The sequence below is a fragment of the Centroberyx gerrardi genome, chromosome 15 (assembly GCF_048128805.1).
Source record: "Centroberyx gerrardi isolate f3 chromosome 15, fCenGer3.hap1.cur.20231027, whole genome shotgun sequence".
NCBI lineage: Eukaryota > Metazoa > Chordata > Actinopteri > Beryciformes > Berycidae > Centroberyx > Centroberyx gerrardi.
The window spans coordinates 4,443,914-4,462,583 of NC_136011.1; the positions used below are offsets into that span (position 1 = coordinate 4,443,914).

The following is an 18,670-nucleotide window of genomic DNA, read 5'->3' on the forward strand; positions in this document are numbered from 1 at the left end:
TCCCATAAACACTGTTGCTTCCTGTTGCAAAGAGGATGTTGCATGTTCAATTAAAGGTTTTCTCTTACATATTGGAAGTGATTTTTCCATCGGCCTTTCGCTCCTTCCACCATCTGCTGTTGCCAGAAACTCTGAAAGCTTTATCTCTGTTTGCTCTGGAAGAACAGCGCCCTCTAACTGTTTTGTGCCGTAAAGCAATCCAGCAGATTTCCCTCCAAATCTGACCCAGTGGCTCACAATGTAAAAATGCAGTATAGAGGCCAGTAGATGCTGACAATCTTCTAAGCTTTGGTCTGATGTGTTTACAGTAGTTATACTAATGTCTCAAAATTAATGTAGTAACACAGACTTGATGCCAAGATGTTTTTGTACAGGGGGCAAATGCTGATCTTACAAATCTAGCAGTCCATGTCTCAAACTGTTATTTTGAGAACAAAATTGTATTATTGAGTGATATTTCTATACACATTCTGTTCTATATATATTAGAGCCTGTTTTAATCCAGCTGCTTTTTTTGCACAGTACGCTGTCAAGATTTCTTCCAAAGTTTTACATTGTTTATGTTTGGACCCAAGACGCATAAGTAAATCCAAATGAATAACAGCAATCTGCTCATGCCATTGGGGCTGTTAGGGTTTATGCTGAGTGGTTGGGGTGCACCACAACAACTTCAACCAGCTACTTTTCATTATGTCTTTACCGTAACACATCAGAGCAAATCCAAATGATATCCACATGTATTCATTTATGCTGCTCTTTTGTGTCAGTTACATTGCGGCAAAGAAGACTGACAATATGAAGAGAAAACTTGCCCAAGAAAAGCGGTGCTGGGTATTTAAGTGGTAATATTTACTGAAATAGCACCATCTAGTGGATCCATTAGGGTAACACATGCAGTCAATGCACTTGTACACACAGACTTGGGGCATGAAACACACAGTGGTCACTGATAAAACGCATTTATTGCCATCATCATTGTTTTCCTTAGACAAAGCCTCAGCTTTAACAATCATCTTTGGATCAGCAGCACTTTGCACATACTGGCTCAGTTCCAGTTCAATACTTTATTGCCACATCAACTTGCAGTTGTGAGGAATTTGTCTCAGTGTGCTCGCAGAACATAATACACAAAAAGATAAGACATTAATCACAGGTGAGATAAAATCATACCCTCACTCGATATCCCACAACATTCTGGTTAAGACATTATAAAAACTTCAGTGATGGCAGTGCTTCCCCTTCCACCACTGCCACAGAAGATGAGAAACTTGAAATGCATTTTCCCTGACAATACAAAGGTTACAAATTTTTATTTCTTTTAAAAATCAATATCAGGTAAGGAAAGTACTTTATTGCACTAGACATAGATGTAGATCCAAAACCAAAATACATCCTGATTTTTAGTTTTTATTGTTTAAGAAATCAATAGGAGTTAGAGCGGTAGTGGCATGTGCATACAGGCAAATGTGGAGTGTGTGTGTGATTTGAATACATGAAAATGTGTTGTACTCTCTGTCAGTGTGGGTCGTCTATGCTCTGGGTAAAATGTTCCCCAGTGTACAGGCCGTGGTGCAGGGTGTCTTTCTGGGCTGCGGCCCAGGACATCTGCTGGCCGGAGATGCATGCGGCCCAGCGGCCCTGGGGGTCCACCGTCACCACCCCACCCAGCCCCCCCACCCTGGACTTCATGGTGGCCAGGCCCAGGTCGCTGGCCACCTCCGCCGACTGACCTGAGAACAGAAGAGAGAAGACATAAGGTAAGATAAGATGGGACAAAACTTTAACGATCCCCGTGGAGAAACTGGATCGGTGCAGCAGCAAGTAGTAACAGGATACAACGATTAAAACTCAAATATAAATAAGAATGGGGCAACTAAAGGGTATTAACTGTAACATAAACAGCAAATGGACATTTTTCCCGCTGTAAATACTAGGTAGGGAGAGAAATGTACAGATGTGTGGATAGAGTCCTCTTTTAAGCTGATTGGCTTTTGCTTTACTGACTGAGGTAAATTTCTCACTCAAGTTGAAAGACTTTGCATTCTGTCTGAACATAAGGTAAAACTACTCAGTACCGGTATAGGAGACGCTTTTCCCTCCAAAACAGCCTGAATTAGCGTGTGAAAATCCCAGGCGGGCCGCGGGCGTTGCATCTGGCACCAACCATCATACCACTAGGGTGACCAAACGTCCCGATTTGTGCGGGACAGTCCCGCATTTTGACCTATTGTCCCTATTGTATTAAAATCTATAAATTTCTACCATATTGTCATTTATTACCATGCATGCTGCACAGAGATTCGGTGCAGCAGCATCTCCCCTCCTGGCCTGTGCTGTCACGGCAGGAGTGGTAGAGTGAGTTGCTATGGTTACGGCGACGCGCTGTCTCTCCGCCGCTCTGAAACTTTCGCACACTTCAAACAGTTCCACAGAGATAAATAGCGGACAACGAGAGAGAGAGAGAGAGAGAGAGAGAGAGAGAGAGAAAGAGAGAGAGAGAGAGAGAGAGAGAGAGCAGCGCAAAAAAACAAACAAAAAAACAATACCAACATGAAGCAACAAGATATGGGAGTCCACGTTCAAATGGCTAAAATTTGTTGCCAGACGCTGAGAAGGTTTTGGGGCTGAGAGGGAGGTGGTTAGTGGCAGGTTGAGTGTTGGGTGGTGTCTGCTTACACACACATCAATAGGGATGTGGTGGTGTTTGCTAGCTGGTGTGTGTGTGTGTGCGTGTGTGACAGAGAGCTCTACGAACCAGTAATCCCTTAAAATAACCTTACATTTACATTAATTCACCCCTTAACCCCACGATCACGATCACGATCACGATCTGTCACGATCTGCTCCGATCTGCTCCTCTGTTTCCTGGTCAACCACTCCTGCAACTCCCCAGTCCTGCCATCCTGTAGACATCCACCAGATGTCCTCGGACTTTCCCTCATTTCCTCATCCCGTTCCCTCCTCCTGCTCCTACACACCTGTCTGCCATCAGCCCATTAGTCCTGTGTCTTTGTTCCGCCCTTACCTGCCGGCTATCTGCCTATCAGCTCCCGGACTCTCTCCCCTGCCAGCCAGCTGTTCCCCGTTTGTCATTAGTCCCTGTGTGTATACCATATTTCCTCTAATATTGGCCCGGGCCTTTATTTACCTCAACTGCAGAGGGTACCAGGCCTTTATTGGAAGCAGGCTTATATTAGAGACAGGCCTTTATTTCTAATTCCCTCTGTTTGATAAGTATATTTGCTCATATTTTAGTACGAAGCCTCCTTGTTTTCTGATCTGCTTCTGTTGGGGTACGTTAGGTAGCCGTTTTTTTGTTACTGCAATGCATTACCGATAATTACGGTAATCGACGACGGCATGCTCCAGAGACTTCCGCCGGCCGAGCCATCTTGTGGCATACTGCCATCTTGTGGCACTTGTACGTTACTACAAACTACAGTTACAAACAGGCACCAGGAGTTTACCGGTATCCACCGTTGTTTGCATGTAAGCTGAAGCTAACTGAAGCTAAAGTAGAATCTATACAGTTATATCATATCACCGTTTATTTCGATGCATATGCGCGAGCTCAGTCCACCTGACAGCCCTCTGTTCTGTTGGCGGAGAGAGAGACACAGACAAGCATGGAGGTTTCGGTGCGCCGAGGGCTTACTGCCGATGCTTCCCGGAGTTTCCCGGGGGCACGGTTCCGGGCAGTGCCGATAGCTGGGCGCCGATTTGTTCCCGGTGATCTGGCCGAGATTTCGGCGGGGGTCCCGACGCCGATGCGTCACCGGGTGTCCGGCGAATGGCGTTTTCGGCACCGATGGGTACCAGAGCGACCGGGGCTTGGATCGGGAGGATCAATGCGGGCTGTGGGCGCGGTGGAGAGGACAGCGGCGGAGAGAGGAGACGGACACGGTCCAGCCATATACTAGGTTTTGACCTAGTCTTGTTTCCTTTGTTTTTTTCCCCGGCCTGTATTTGGCGCCGGCCTTTATTTGTTTGTGTCGACCACAGCCCCGGCCATTATCGGAGACCCGGCTTTTAATTGAGGAAATTAGTAGAGGAAATACGGTATATAGGCTGTGTTCCTCAGTTTGAGTTGCCAGTTCGTCAGTCTTCTTACATGTTGTGTTACCTGCCTTGCTACCTGTTTAGTTTCCTGTTCAGTTACCTGTTTAGTGACCAGCCTTGTTACCTGCTCTGTTTCCTGTTTTCGTGTGAAAGTCTTCTAAGACTTGCCAGGTTCGGATTTTTAGTTTCTTCCGCTTGTCAGCCTGATTTGTGTTTTTGCCTTTTGCCCGTCGGCCTGTTTGTGTTTTTTGCCCTTTTGGATTGTCTGCGTGGTTTTCGTATTCTGCCTGAGTTTTGCTATTAAAGCCTTTTATGTAACCCCAGTTCTCTGTCTTGCGTTTGGGTCCAGTCCCTGAGTTTTCTACATCCGTGACACTGTACCCTGACTTTTCCTGACTTTCCCCTTAACTTTCCCCTTAAGTAGCTTCAAAGTTAGAATTTTTTTTTCCCTAACTGTACAACGCCATGTTTTTATGACAGCACCATTACATTAAATGGAAAAAATCTAGATGTGGCGGGGGCCACTGGGTCCATCATTACAAACGCAGGTTGCACGGCCAAGCTTTGTTCAAACCCACAGAACTTTATTTAAAATTCTAGTCAAGTTAACAAGTTTTCCAAAGACACCAAATGTGTCATGCTGAATTACAGGGAAATGTGTATAAAATGATGCACAAACATCTAGATTTTTTCCATTTGATGTAATGATCATAAAAACATGGCGTCTTGTATTTGAATATTTCATTCAATATAAGCAGCTAGAGCTTTAAGAAAGAGTTGGAATGAGCAGATACAGAATATGAATGTGACGTTGTACATTCATTAGCAGGAAAAAACAGTACAGGAAAAAAAAAATTCTAACTTTGAAGCTACTTAAGGGGAGATTTAAGGGTAAAGTCAGGGTACAAGGGGTTAATTCATGCAAAATCCCCTTAAAAATAAGGGAGTTATTAATGGAGGAGACCCCATCAAAACCTCCTTGAACACCCCTTAGTGTTTGACTGCTTACTTTCTAATTTAATGTAAAATTCATAAAAGGCATAAAAAATCCCTTAATTTCTAGTGTCTCTGTGAATCAACCCATGGATAAATCCCTTATAAACCCATGATACTAACATTACATTTTTTAAAGCTAGGTTATTTTGAATGGATGATTAATGGTTAATGAATTAATGATTAATAGTTAAAAGTAAATGATGAATAATGATTAATGGATGATTTAATGGTTTATGTAATGGAGAAATTAAGGCCCCTTAAAATTAAGGGGTTTAGTTTTGTAGTGGAGAGAAAGAGATTGTGTGTGAGAGAGAGCGAGAGAGAGTGAGAGAGAGAGAGAGAGAGAGAGAGAGAGAGAGAGAGAGAGGAGAATGTGGTAGAGGTAGGAAGAAAATGAGGAGGGACAAAATTGTATAAGGTTAATAAATGTTATTTTGAATGTTTTATTGCCAAAATAGCACAACATTTGATTTATGATTGTAGCCTATATTAGCCTGTTCTCTTGCCATTCAAACAGTGATTTTCTTTAGGCCTGCTATTGAATCTAATTCAGTGAAGTTGTAAAATTCTTCCATTTTTGTCAGACTATGATAAAGAATATTACACGTGAACATGTTTCCTACTTTTTATTGAGTATTATTCAACTGTCCCCCAATGTCCTGCAAAATCAACATGCTTGTCCTGCAATTTGGTCATTTGGATTTGGTCACCCTACATATCATGTTCAAAGTAACTTAGATCAGATGTCTTACCCATGGTACCGTTTAGTCCAACAGTAACTGAACTTCTCCACCCTGTCTGCACGCTTCATACTTAAAGAGTAACTAAACCCCAAACCCAAATCTTTGGTGAAGCCTGACACCTAATGGTGAAAAGTAGGGTACTGAGCTGGCCATCTGTTATTGGCTGGCCTTTGTGCCAGGTGATGTCACCACACGGAGAGAGAAAATTCTTAAAAACGGTGGCTCTTTGGTGATACGAGATTTTTGTGGACACCGATGATATGTCAGCAAATATGTCTGTGTGAGCATGTGTGTGTGTGTGTGCATGGGTGTTACCTTGCTCCATGTGGAACAGGATGAGTCTGGATAGAGTGACCTTCATGATGGCTTCTCCGTGGCCTGTAGACGACACCGCTCCCACCGTGTTGTCAGCATAAGCCCCACACCCTGACACACACACACACACACACACATGAAAAGTCAATCTTCCTCTATTAAAACAAATGGAATTTCAAGGCCTATGCATTGTTGATGTGTCAAAACTCATATTATACGGTTTGCATGGTCATTTGCGAGTTGAATGGGTTAAATAACCCTTGTGCCCCTATAATCTATTCAAAACACTGTTTAATTTCATGTGTGTCAATCTGAAAACAAGCCCCTTTTCAATTTCTTTAGTTTCTTTGTCATTTATTTTCTAAGTTTACTTTTTTTTTGCGATACAAAGTTTTCATCTGATGGGCTTTCGTTCCAATAGATGACTTTATATATAATTTAAAAGAAATACATCTGTTAAAATCCTACTGGATTCCTGTTCACTCAAGTCGCTCTGGATAAGAGCAGCAGCTACAAGCCTAAAATGTATAAACGTATAAAATAATAAATAAAATGTACGTATAAGATGTAAATTGAAAGACCTGAAGCCAAATTTTTCAACTGACATTTTGGCATCAGACTCTTGTTTGCAGAGGACTGCAGATCAGCAGATAGGTGGTGTGAGGGTGCAATTACACACACACTTCACTAGATGGCAGAGGAATGCTTTAGCTCACTTTCCCTTTTACTGTCCAAAATCTTAGACAATTTTACACAGCTAATTCCTTCATTCACCTGACCTTGACTGAATTTTTATTTGGTCACATTGTCACATTAGTCCCATTTTGCAGGTATTTTGTTGCTTTAGAATGATACTGTTCTTATGGAAAAGAAGGAGCTGTAACTTGAAGGGTTCCTACACAGTTTCACACCTTACAGTACGCTGTGCTTCAGACACCAGAGAAGATGTTAATCATAACAAAGTGAGTGCAGAGGATCTTGTCAATGTTGATGTTGAAGTTCATAAATTAAAAGTAGCTAAGGGACAAACGTATTAAGTATTAGCCAGTCAGTACCGTCCACCTCCAATATGATAGATAAGATGCAGTTTGATTGATTACATATTTATTGTTGACTTGATCAATACTACACTGGCTGTCTATGGGAAGACTTTAACCTGAATTGATTCTAATGAGACATTTTGATCAGATACCACACATATATGCAATCCAAAAATACTGGTAACGCTATCAACCTTGAAAAACCCATACTGATCGAACCCTAATACAATGCAAAGAATTCGAAAAGGATTAAGATTATTTTTCACTATTTTTTGTATTTTTTTGTATTTTAAAAAAATATATTTTTCATTATTTTTCAAGGTTTTATGGCCCTATATTTTTGAAACATTAAGGAAATTTGGCCTACACACTATTTTCATAAATTGGCTAGAAGCAATGTATAAACAACCAAATGCCAGAGTCAGAGGTAATAGAACCATGTTCAACCCTTTTAAGATATCCAAAGGGACTAGGCAGGGGGACCCGTTGTCCCCACTGATCTTTGCCCTGTGCATTGAACCCTTGGCAGAATATATTAGGCTAGAACAGAAAATAGAAGGTATATACAGTATCTATAGTGGGTCAAACTCATAAATTGTCCATTTATGCGGGCGACATAATCCTCTACCTATCCATAAATTCCAAAAATAAATTGTATAAATTGAATATAAGTAAGTCTGAAGTTATGGTTATGGGATCCACAATAGATGAACAAATTAAATCTCAATATAAATTTCATCGGGATGTGGAAAGGATAAAATATCTTGGAATAAACCTTACAAAGAACCTGGACAACCTTTATTTGAAAAACTATGGAGAATTGATAATACAAATTAAGCAAGATCAAAACAGATGGTCTATAATTCCATTCTCCCTTTGGGAACCAGTAAAAATTGTGCAAAGGAATATACTGCCAATATTTCTGTTGGATATTAAGCACTACCCATCTCTATCCCCTCTAGCACTTTTAAGCAATGGGACGGTCTCATAGCAAAATTTTTATGGAAGAAAACAGAGAATAAAAATGAAATGTCTGAAATTTCTGAAAGAAATGGGTAGCCTAGACTTACCACACTTGCAAGGCTACTATCAGGTGGTGCAAGTAAGAGCTGTGAGAGTATGGATGCAAGATGGAATGCAAACTAGGTGGAGAGGGATGGAACTAAATAGTGGAGATATTCCTCTAAATGCCTTACCCTTCTCCAAAGAAATCTGCCAGAAACAAAAACTAACTGAGGATTTAATATTGTTAAAAGAAATCGCAACTGATAATGACTTTCCACCAAACACAGTTGATCAAACCTTCAGAATATGGGCTTCTAAAGGACTATGTATATATGGGCAAATGTTTGGGGAGAGAGAAATGAAGTCTTTTGAACAGCTATCCTCACAATATGAACTACCTAATTCTCATATATTTAGATATTTCCAAGTGAGAAGCCATCTTAACACATGTGAAAAGAGATCAATTCAAAACATAAACCCATTGATTAAATGTTTACTAAAGATGTATGACTGTGGGGTTGAAACCAGGTCCTTGACTAAGATAGTAAAAATAATGCAATCCGCATATCATGACGCATATCAAGTCTCAATCTTAAAAATTAATGGGAAAATGAATTACAATGTAGTATATCACCACAGGAATGGGAGCAAATGTGCAACAATATATATATTATATATTGTATATATTATTATTATTTATTTATTGTTCTTCAATCGTGTCTTACTTATGCTTTGTTATTTCTGTTTTATTACTTGTACATAAATCTGTCAAAAAATGCAAAAAAATAAATAAAAAGATTATTTTTCACTCTATAATGTTCTGCAATGTGTTGTGTGTGTCAGCAGTGTTAGTTAGCTGCTACAGAGCTCATAGTAAACTATTAACCAAGAAGGCTCTGTCTACTAACTAACGCACACATCCTTCTTGAACTCCTGCCAGTCAAAGGCCAAACAGAAGTCGCGGAGTCAATCTTAAAACAACATTCTTCTTGATCTTGACTATCTGATCTGTTGGTCTTTCTCTCCCTGACCCTTCAGCATCTTCAGCCACAGTAGAGCTGATATGACTGAGCGTTCTGTGTTACGCCCGGCCTTACCAAACTCACATTTAGCCAGATTCAAAATCAAAGAAGCACCCTTCAAACGACTGAATACTTCCTGCAAACTGTCTACATGCTCTGACCAGGTGGAAGAATAAACCACAATGTCATCCAAGTATGCCTCACAGTTTTTGACACCAGAAAGAACTGTATTCATTAACCTTTGGAAAGTGGCAGGAGCATTTCTTAACCCAAAAGGCATAACGGTATACTGTAGGAAATGATCAGGAGTAACAAAAGCTGAGACCTCAGATGCACAAGGTGTAAGAGGCACCTGCCAGTAACCCTTCAGTAGGTCTAACTTGTGGCCGCCACCTGCAACTCAACATACTGGGGAAAACACACAAACAGGGTGAACAACACCACCCTCAGGCAGGGAGGGAGAACAGTGACGTACTTGGCTGACCCTACACGATCTATACAATCATCCATACGTGGCAGAAGAAATGAGTCCGGCTTGGTAATGGCATTCACTTTACGGTAGTCATTACAAAAACGAGGAGTTTGATCAGGTTTTGGAACCAAAAGCGAGGGTGAGCTCCACGGGCCATTTTCCAGGAGATACTCAACCTCCTTTTGCATTGCAGCCCTTTTGACCAGATTGACGCGGTACGCGTGCTGCTTAATGGGCTTATGGTCACCAACATCTACATCATGCTGCAAGACTGTAGTTTGGGTGGGCTTGTCACCAAATAACGGTGCGTGACCACGAATGAGATGGTAAACAAAACTTTGCCTGGAGGCTGGACCCAACAATAGGTAACAGAACCAAAACACGGTCACCTGGTTGAAAATTGCGACTGAGTGTTTTCTTATCATACTGTTTTTTCATTTTAGACTGCGCAGCGGAAAGGGAACTGCGTGCCAGCTCACAAGCCGTGTGCAACCTCTCCCTGAATGAACTCACATAGTCTAAAATGCTGTGCACGGGGCTGGGTTTGTCTTCAAGCCACCTCTCCCGCAGCAAACGTAGCGGGCCGCGCACAGTGTGCCCAAAAACCAGTTCAGCCGGACTAAACCCAAGAAACTCCTGTATGGTTTCACGAATGGCAAACAGAAGCAGTGGCAGACTCTCATCCCACTCCCTGTTTGACCCAGCACAATACTTTCGGAGCATGGAATTTAACGTCTGATGAAATCTCTCCAGTGCGCCCTGACTCTCCGAGTGGTACGCACTGGAGATCTGATGCTTAACAGACAACTCTGTCATCACCTGTGAAAAACCTTGGACATAAAGTTAGATCCTTGGTCGGTTTGATTGCGTTTGGGCAACCCAAAAGTGGAAAAGAACTTAACCAAGGCTTTCACCACTGCTTTAGCCCTCAACGTGCGCAACGGGACGGCCTCAGGAAAACGTGTGGCTGCGCACATGATGGTAAGCAGGTACTGGTGACCAGTCTTGGTTTTTGGCAAGGGACCGACACAGTCTATTATGACATGCTCAAAAGGTTCGCCAATTACCGGGATCGGATGTAAAGGAGCCGGAGTAGGAAACACTTTTTCACCAGCCAAATCATTCCTGAGGATGAAATCTACCCCTGCAACAGGCAGTTGATCACGCACACCAACTCGCACTGTACCAGACACAAAGGAGGAGGAGAAATTAACTGTGTGAAGTGGCACGCGTAAAACACTCAGTTTAATTCCCCACACCAATAGGTCCGAACCACAGTACGACTGGTCAGAAAAAGGCAGAACACCACGTCGAGCCACAGAATACTTCGCACCAGTATCTCGCAGAGTAGTAACTGGAACCCTGTCCACCTCATTGTCAGTCAGAGAAACGAAGCCCTGCGTAATGAAAGGCTTAAAGTCATCGTCAATTTCTTTTGTTGGCAACCTTCCTGTCAAAAGTTCAGGTTGGCTAGCGACTGGCCCACACTGAATCAGACCAACAGCAGAGGGACCTTTACCCTTTGTCTGTTCTCTTTTCTGTAACACAGGACAAACTGAAATGAGGTGGCCAGGTTCATGACAATAAAAGCACGCATGGTTTTCACCCCCGGTGGAAAAATTTCCCCGAGAAACTCTTGGTGAACGCGTTCTTTTATTCTCACGTACCGGGGGACGCACGGGAGATGGAAAAACACTCTTGTGAGTTAAAGCAAACTCATCCACCAGAACAGCAGCTCCGGCGAGAGACGCAACCTTTTGCTCATTCAAATACACAACAATGCACTCTGGCAAACACTTTTTAAACTCCTCCAGAAGCACAAGCTCTCACAGCTGCGCGAAGTTCTTAGCTTTACTGGCGTTACACCATTTATCAGAAAGCACTCCCTTTTCACGCGCAAACTCGACTTAAGTCTGGTTGACACTCTTTTCACACTTTCTGAATTTTTGTCTATATGCTTCAGGCACCAATTCATAGGCACGTAACACAGTAGCCTTAACAATCTCATAATCCAAGCTCTGTTCAACTGTGAGGGTGGCACACACCTGAGCTTTCCCTACCAATTTACACTGAAGCAATAATGACCAAACATCCTTTGGCCAGTTCAAAGTGGCTGCAATGCGCTCAAATGCGTTGAAATACGAGTCCACCTCAGACTCCCTGAACGGTGGAACCAGTGCAATATGCCTGCTCACATCGAAGCTTCCACGGGGAGAGTGCGGGGTTTGCTGCATGACAGGTGAATGGGGAGCAACACTAGGCTGGCGTTCCAGCTCTAAAGCCTTCACCCTAAGGTGCATAGCCTCCACCTCTAACTCCCGATTTCTCACCTCCATTTCCTTAATGCAGAGAGTCAGCCGGAGCTCCTCAGCCGACATCCCCAACGTAATAGGAGGATCTGTGGGAGCGGTGGGAGTGACGGGCGGCACTAGATCTCGGAGCTCCACGTCACTTTTCCCTTCTCCCTCTGCAGTGGATGAACCCTCAAGCAAACCCCCCTCCCCCAGCTTTTCAACCACAAGCTCTCTCAGCTCCTCTTTCCTTGCATTTAATGGCACTTGCACATTAAACAAATTCGCAATGAGCATCAAGTCCACTTTTCTACATTTATTTACCTGCCACAAACTAGGATTTCTTGCAAAACTGTCCAAATCGAAATCCATAGTGCCACTCAAGAAAAAAATGTCAACCAAAATGATGAAAGAAAAATAGGTCAAAATACCTACCGGAACTACCCGACGAAACATGAGGAAAAGAACGGACGAGCCCCCAATTTATGTTACGCCCGGCCTAGGGGAAAGAAAACCGGGCATAGCACAAAAAGTGACTCCCCTCCTTCCCCACTCCCAAGGATGACCAGTGCCACAGCAGGTGCAATCCAAACAGAATTTATTTATTTAACAATTTCTTAACATGGCAGCAAAAGCGTCGGGGGGAGCACAGCCAAAATAACAAACACAACAACCTAAAATAATGACAGCTAACTTACCTAACTTTATCAAAAGAAAACAAAAAGTACAAGCAGCTTACCTGCCTCCCTAACATAAACAGGAGAAAAGAAGACAAAGAAAAAGGCTTCTCACCCCTACGGCTACCGGGACTGCTCTTTTAGAAGTTATTTACACTATGAACAACAAAGATCAATCTACAGCACTAGGTCAATACGCCGTTCACTTGGTACAACACAGCGCGGTCTGGTTGGGAGCCAGGAAGGAGAAAGAGTGAGCCGGCATCGGACAGACGCCCTTTTAAAGTAGGCGCCATCAGTCTCCCGTCCAATCACTAGCCGCCACCTGCAACTCAACATACTGGGGAAAACACACAAACAGGGTGAACAACACCACCCTCAGGCAGGGAGGGAGAACAGCACAAATACAGATACACTCTCAAATACAAATTATGACCCAGGGTCATAACACCTGTCTCACAGAGTCTTACATATCGCTGCTGTCAAAGGAAAACCTTATATCTGCTAAAAAAGTTAACTTTTCTAGAATTAAGAAAAACTTTTTTGATTGGGTTTCATAGGCCTAAGGGTCATAAAACCTTCTCAAGAGACAGGGCACCATGAGAGGGAAGTCCACTCACGATTTTAGTATTTTTATTTCTTTATGTAGACTAATTGGGCCGAGATTCAACTTAGGTCTGTTGTTTAGTCCCTCGTGGTATTTTGTTTCCACAGTGTTTTATTGTGATTATTGTGACCAAAAATGTTTCATTTTGTGGTGGGTTGTCTCTAAAGTACAACATAATTTGCAGAGTTTGTACTGTTTTTTTGCCAGTACAGTTGTAGGAATTGGTAAAAATTGCATGTCATAGAAAAAAATGGTACTAAATTGGCACTAAAGAGACACCAAAAAATGGGATTTCTATCACTACCTTTCATTAACAATGAGTAATTTATAATCACTTCCTGTGATAATAAGCATTGACCTACTGCCTGTCACAGAAACTACTGGAAATACTTTAGTGCTCTTCCTTTTTTTATTTTCTGAACAGAGCGTTGAGGGTCTAAGGTTGGAGAGGTGTCATTCATTTGTTTTTATAATGTGGCCATTGTGAAGCCCTTTGAGATTGTAACTGTGATTAAGGGCTATACAAATAAACTTGACTTGACTATAAATATACCTTCAACTCACATCAGAAAGGACCACATTTAAAATGAGCCCATTTATGTTTGAGGTAGACTTTGTGTTCTTCTAACATTATGCAAACCAGCTCAAGATAAATGGAAACTATTATGACACAGGTTAAATGAAAAACAAATTGACTCTCAAACTTCTTCCACCTGTAGGCTGAATAAAGCTACAACTCATTGTGATCTGATTCCTCCTCCATCTTCTCCCTGTATAAATCCACACTGCAGTCGTTGGTTGTGGTAGAAGACAGTTTATTGATAGTTAAGATAGTTAACTGACATTTGGTTTGCATGGAACCATGAAAACATTTTGCTAAATCACAAATTCCTGGAAGGACTGTGTTTTGTCTTTTTGTATTGTATTTGTATTGTAACAAATTTTGATGAAAGGTTTTCACTTGTCAGTATTTAAATCCAGACTATGGATCTGAGGACTGACCTATGCAGGCTGTATCGCCCACCCGTCCCTCCATCTTGTCCGGCATCCCACCAGTGGAGGTTGCACAGGCTATGTTGCCCTCCACATCTACTGCCACTGCTCCAACCGTGCCCATCTTCCCCCTACACACACACACACACACACACACACACACACACACACACACACACACACACACACACACAGCCATCTGAATTGCAGAACTGCTGTATTTCTTATTTCATACAACTAATTTCCTGGATATTGTTTCATGGTCGTGTCAAAATATTTTCCAATATGTTCTCCCTTGTTCAGTAGATTCTCCCAAAAGGGAAGCACACACAGTGATGGCAGAATAATGTTGGAATTAGTTCATTTTCTAAAGCTTTAGCCAGCTAAAAAACCTATACACATACACCCAATGTTTCATCCGTTCTGTGCGGCTGTTATTGCAACATACTCCATCTATTCCACTGGGTGTGCAGGTATTTATGCTGGCTACAGCTTTACAATAAAATCAACTATTTAGTATTTACAAGTATTTATTACTCTTCTGCTTCCATACTGTGAGCAACATGACTAGGGAAACCTGGCTGGTGTGTCAACGAGTTTATAAGCTGAGAAGTTCTCTACAACGTTTATATGAAAGACTACAGGAATATAAATATATATACAAAATGATGCTTGAAGAACGGTTGCATCCATCGTTGGAGTTGATGGCAACCTCTGATGTAAGTTTTTTCTGTTTATTTTCGATGCTACCCAATTATTTTCGATGCAACTCGATTTATGTTCCTCAATTAGCGTTTGGTAGCTAGCTATGCTAACTCCATGTAACCATGTAAAGTTATGAAAGGCAATACCAAAGCAGGATAAAATATGTCATTTGTATAAATACATAGCTTATTTTTCTTGGTCCAAACTTCCTTTTTTCACACCTCCCACAATCGGTCAGAACAAAACGACCCATCAACCAAGTTGCTCACAGTGTGAACAAGCAGTCAGAGCTGTTGGTTTGGGAACGCACCCCAAACATACACTTTTGACAGTTCTTTCTTATCTGCAAGGACTCCAAATACTGTACAATCTTGTTCATTATCATCTCAAAATATTTCCTTTCTGAAGCATCATTGTCAATTTATTTTAGAATCTTTCTAAAAATGCTAGTAAGTTTGACATGATGCTAGCTCTCACATTTGGCTCTCCATAGGGTTGGCATCGGGTGCCTTGTTCTTTTTCCAGCGCATGCGGGCGTAGTCAGTGATGAGGGACTCTTCGGGCACCTCGGGGACACCCATGGCCCGGGCGAACTGACTGGCACCCCCCGCCGTCAGACACACATGAATGGTCTGAAACAGAGGTCAAAGGTCAGAAACTGAGAGAATCCTGTACTCAAAAAAACATCTATAGAGTATTTCAAAGATATTTATAATTACTCGAATGCATCGAGTGCGTTGATTAACACATATTGACTGGGATCAACATCCAGGCTAGACTGCAGCCACAAGGATGGTTCCTACTTTGCTTCATTACATGTTATGTCACAATTAATTATGTCTGCATACCTTAATTAAATTATTAGCATAGTTGGGATGTGGATTTGTATTAATCTCATCTACATACAAATCAAGTTTGCATCTACATATATGATTGAATGAGTGTGATTGTATTGAATGTTGAATTGGTTGAATGTTCAGTATGTGTATGGCTTTATACTTAAAGGAGGGTAAACTATGACCTCCAACTGGTGATAATCATTCAGCAAACAACCACCAATAGTGACAAAAGTCAATTAATTTTCAGAATACCTTTAATTTATATAATTTTTCCTTAAAATACCTAATTTTATATCATTTATATTAGATTGGTGCTACTTAATATGAAATAGATAGTATGAATTTACATAATAAAGATTTCGGTGGGTTTACCCTCCATTAAATCGCTACTTATACACAATAGTAGACATGTACTGTCAACATGTATGTGTGTGCATGTATGGGCAATGGTCAGTGTATGTGTGTGGTTGCACATATATTTGTGTGTGTTTTCTGTGTACATAAGTATAGGTACCTTATCCATCCCTTATGCACTGTAAGTGTATGTACCTTGTCCATCACCAGTCTTGCTAGCTGAACAGGATTGGCTATGTTGCGTACAGCAGACACGGCGCCGCAAGCCAGCGTTTTCCCATCCATCACTATGGCATCCATCTCCACCTCTCCTTTGACATTCAGCACCGACCCACACCCTGAAATATGATTTGAGAAATGATTTGATGCTGTCTGGCCAAGCTTCCTTTGCTTCCACAAGTGCTGCTCCTTAACGATAGCTCTAACTTGGAACTGGGTGATGGGTCAGCCAGAAACACTCCCCTATGTTTGACATTAGCTCTTCTCATGTGTTTGCCTTTCTCTTTAGTCTTGCCTCACTAATATTTTGTTTTATTTTTATTTATTTATTTATCTATTTTTGTTGTTGTTGTTGTTTAATGTATGTATATCTTGAATATTGCATACCATCACCTTGATTAATGCTTGAGGCAAGTAATAGCCTATACGGTGTATTTTGGGGAAGGTGTAATGTCTACGACTATGTACTAATGTATCCTAAATAGAAGTGTTCTGTTGATCTTTATTTTATGTTATAAATAATTAAAAACAATTGATCACAAAAAAAAAAAAAAAGGTGTCTGGCTCTCTAGTCAACAATCATCAAAATAAAAAATTATGATAAGGATTTTCAGATGATGGGTGCTTCATTTTGGAGAGACACTCTGCGTATGTTTACAATATGTCTAAAAGTAGCCTTAAATGTTATTTTTTGATTGGCATTGGTAATCTATCGTTTTTTTGTGGATTGTATGCCTAGTTGTATGAATTGAATGGATAAATAAGAACATAGCAAATGGGGGGTATGACTAATAACACAACCAACAATTCCAACGTTTCAAGAACATATTAGTGGAAACGTATAAATGAAAAGTAAGACGAAAATAGGAATTAAAGCATAAGGAAGGTGTGCAAAATAACAGCAGAAAAGAAATACTGAAGATATGTACAATATGAAAATATACAAAAAAATGAAATATATGCAGAATAAGATAGAAATGATAAATAATAGAAATATATGCAATATACAGTATATATATATATATATATATATACATAAACTAGAATATGATTAAATGACAAAAAGAAATATTTGAAATCACAGCATATATGTGCAAAATGTGCATCATATTCACATTAACAGCTCTACAGAAGGCCATATATATGTCTGCAGCCTAGGCGTGCAGACGTGTTGTAAAAAAAAATACTATTCACCTTATCAAATGTATTAAATTATGTTATGTTAAATTATTATGTGGATAACATATATACTACAAAACATGCAGATTTGGATATGTGCATTAGTAGCTGTTCACCTTATCAAAAACTCCAGATGGAGGAACCATATGTACAGAAAATCTGACATACATATGATTAAAGTAAAAAAAAGTATGCTACTGAAATGGCCATCTGCTATTGGCTGATCTTTGGTGCCAGGTGATGTCACCACCTGTTGTACTCTATAGAAGGTGACATCACCTGGCACCAAAGATCAGCCAATAGCAGATGGTCAGGCTAGATGTCAGGCTTTACACAGATTTAACTTTGGGGTTTAGTTCCTCTTTAATTGTGTAGCTCTAGTGTGGCTGGGTTTTACAGTACCTGCATTGTAGGTGGGGTTATTCTCCAGCTGAGTCACAGCCTCTACCACGGCGTCCATGGCGCTGCCCCCTCCCTGGAGGATGGCGTACCCAACCCGCGCTGCTGAGCGCACCCCCGACCTCCTCAGCTCAGCCCGTTCCTTCGGGATAAGGCCAGCCCCTCCATGGATCACCAGTACAGGTAACATGCCAATCAACCGAGAAGGAACTGAGGAGAAATTAGACACAATGCAGAATGTGGTAGCTGGTTTAAAGATACCTCGTGTACCATTTTTGTTTTCCTATTTTGTGCGGTAAAGCAATCCATCAGATTCCTGCCAAATCTGACCTGGTGTCACACAATGTAAAATGCAGTGTAGAGGCCGGTAGAGGCTGCCGATCTTCTTGCCGATGGTCTATAGTTTGTTTATGGTAATTCTACTAATATCTCAATTAAGTGGAGGCAGTGTAGTGGAGGGTAAACCCACCTGAACTCACTTTACCCACCATTTTATTTGCAGAAGCTGACATTGCACTGTAGGATAGTGGGGAAAGGGAAGGCAGTAATAACCTGTTAACTCTGCTAACCTGTTACCCGGGTTCTCTCCCTATTGGAGTGAACGGCATGTATCGGACAACATGTATGCAGGCCAGTTTCTAAAGGTTTAACAGCAATATTTATGAGTGAATGACAATAAGCTCGACTGCAGGCTGTCACTAAATAAAAACGACCTAGTACACTGTCAGTAATTTGGTTTACATTATGAAAATGAT

At 41.3% G+C, this 18,670-nt stretch overlaps 2 protein-coding genes across 2 annotated transcripts in view; one reads left to right on the forward strand and one right to left on the reverse strand.

Annotated features, from left to right (window-relative positions):
* Positions 1 to 18,670, forward strand: part of sdhaf4 (succinate dehydrogenase complex assembly factor 4) — a 369,114-nt gene that overhangs the window by 327,968 nt on the left and 22,476 nt on the right. The window lies entirely within an intron of this gene.
* On the reverse strand, positions 1,444 to 18,105 carry LOC139922180 (isoaspartyl peptidase/L-asparaginase-like). Its single transcript, XM_071912632.2, has 6 exons — positions 17,919 to 18,105; positions 16,314 to 16,456; positions 15,403 to 15,557; positions 14,230 to 14,351; positions 6,114 to 6,224; positions 1,444 to 1,730 (listed from the first exon to the last, which is right to left on the reverse strand). The coding sequence occupies exons 1-6, from the start codon at positions 18,103 to 18,105 to the stop codon at positions 1,516 to 1,518; spliced, it is 933 nt and encodes a 310-aa protein (XP_071768733.2). The 3' UTR covers positions 1,444 to 1,515.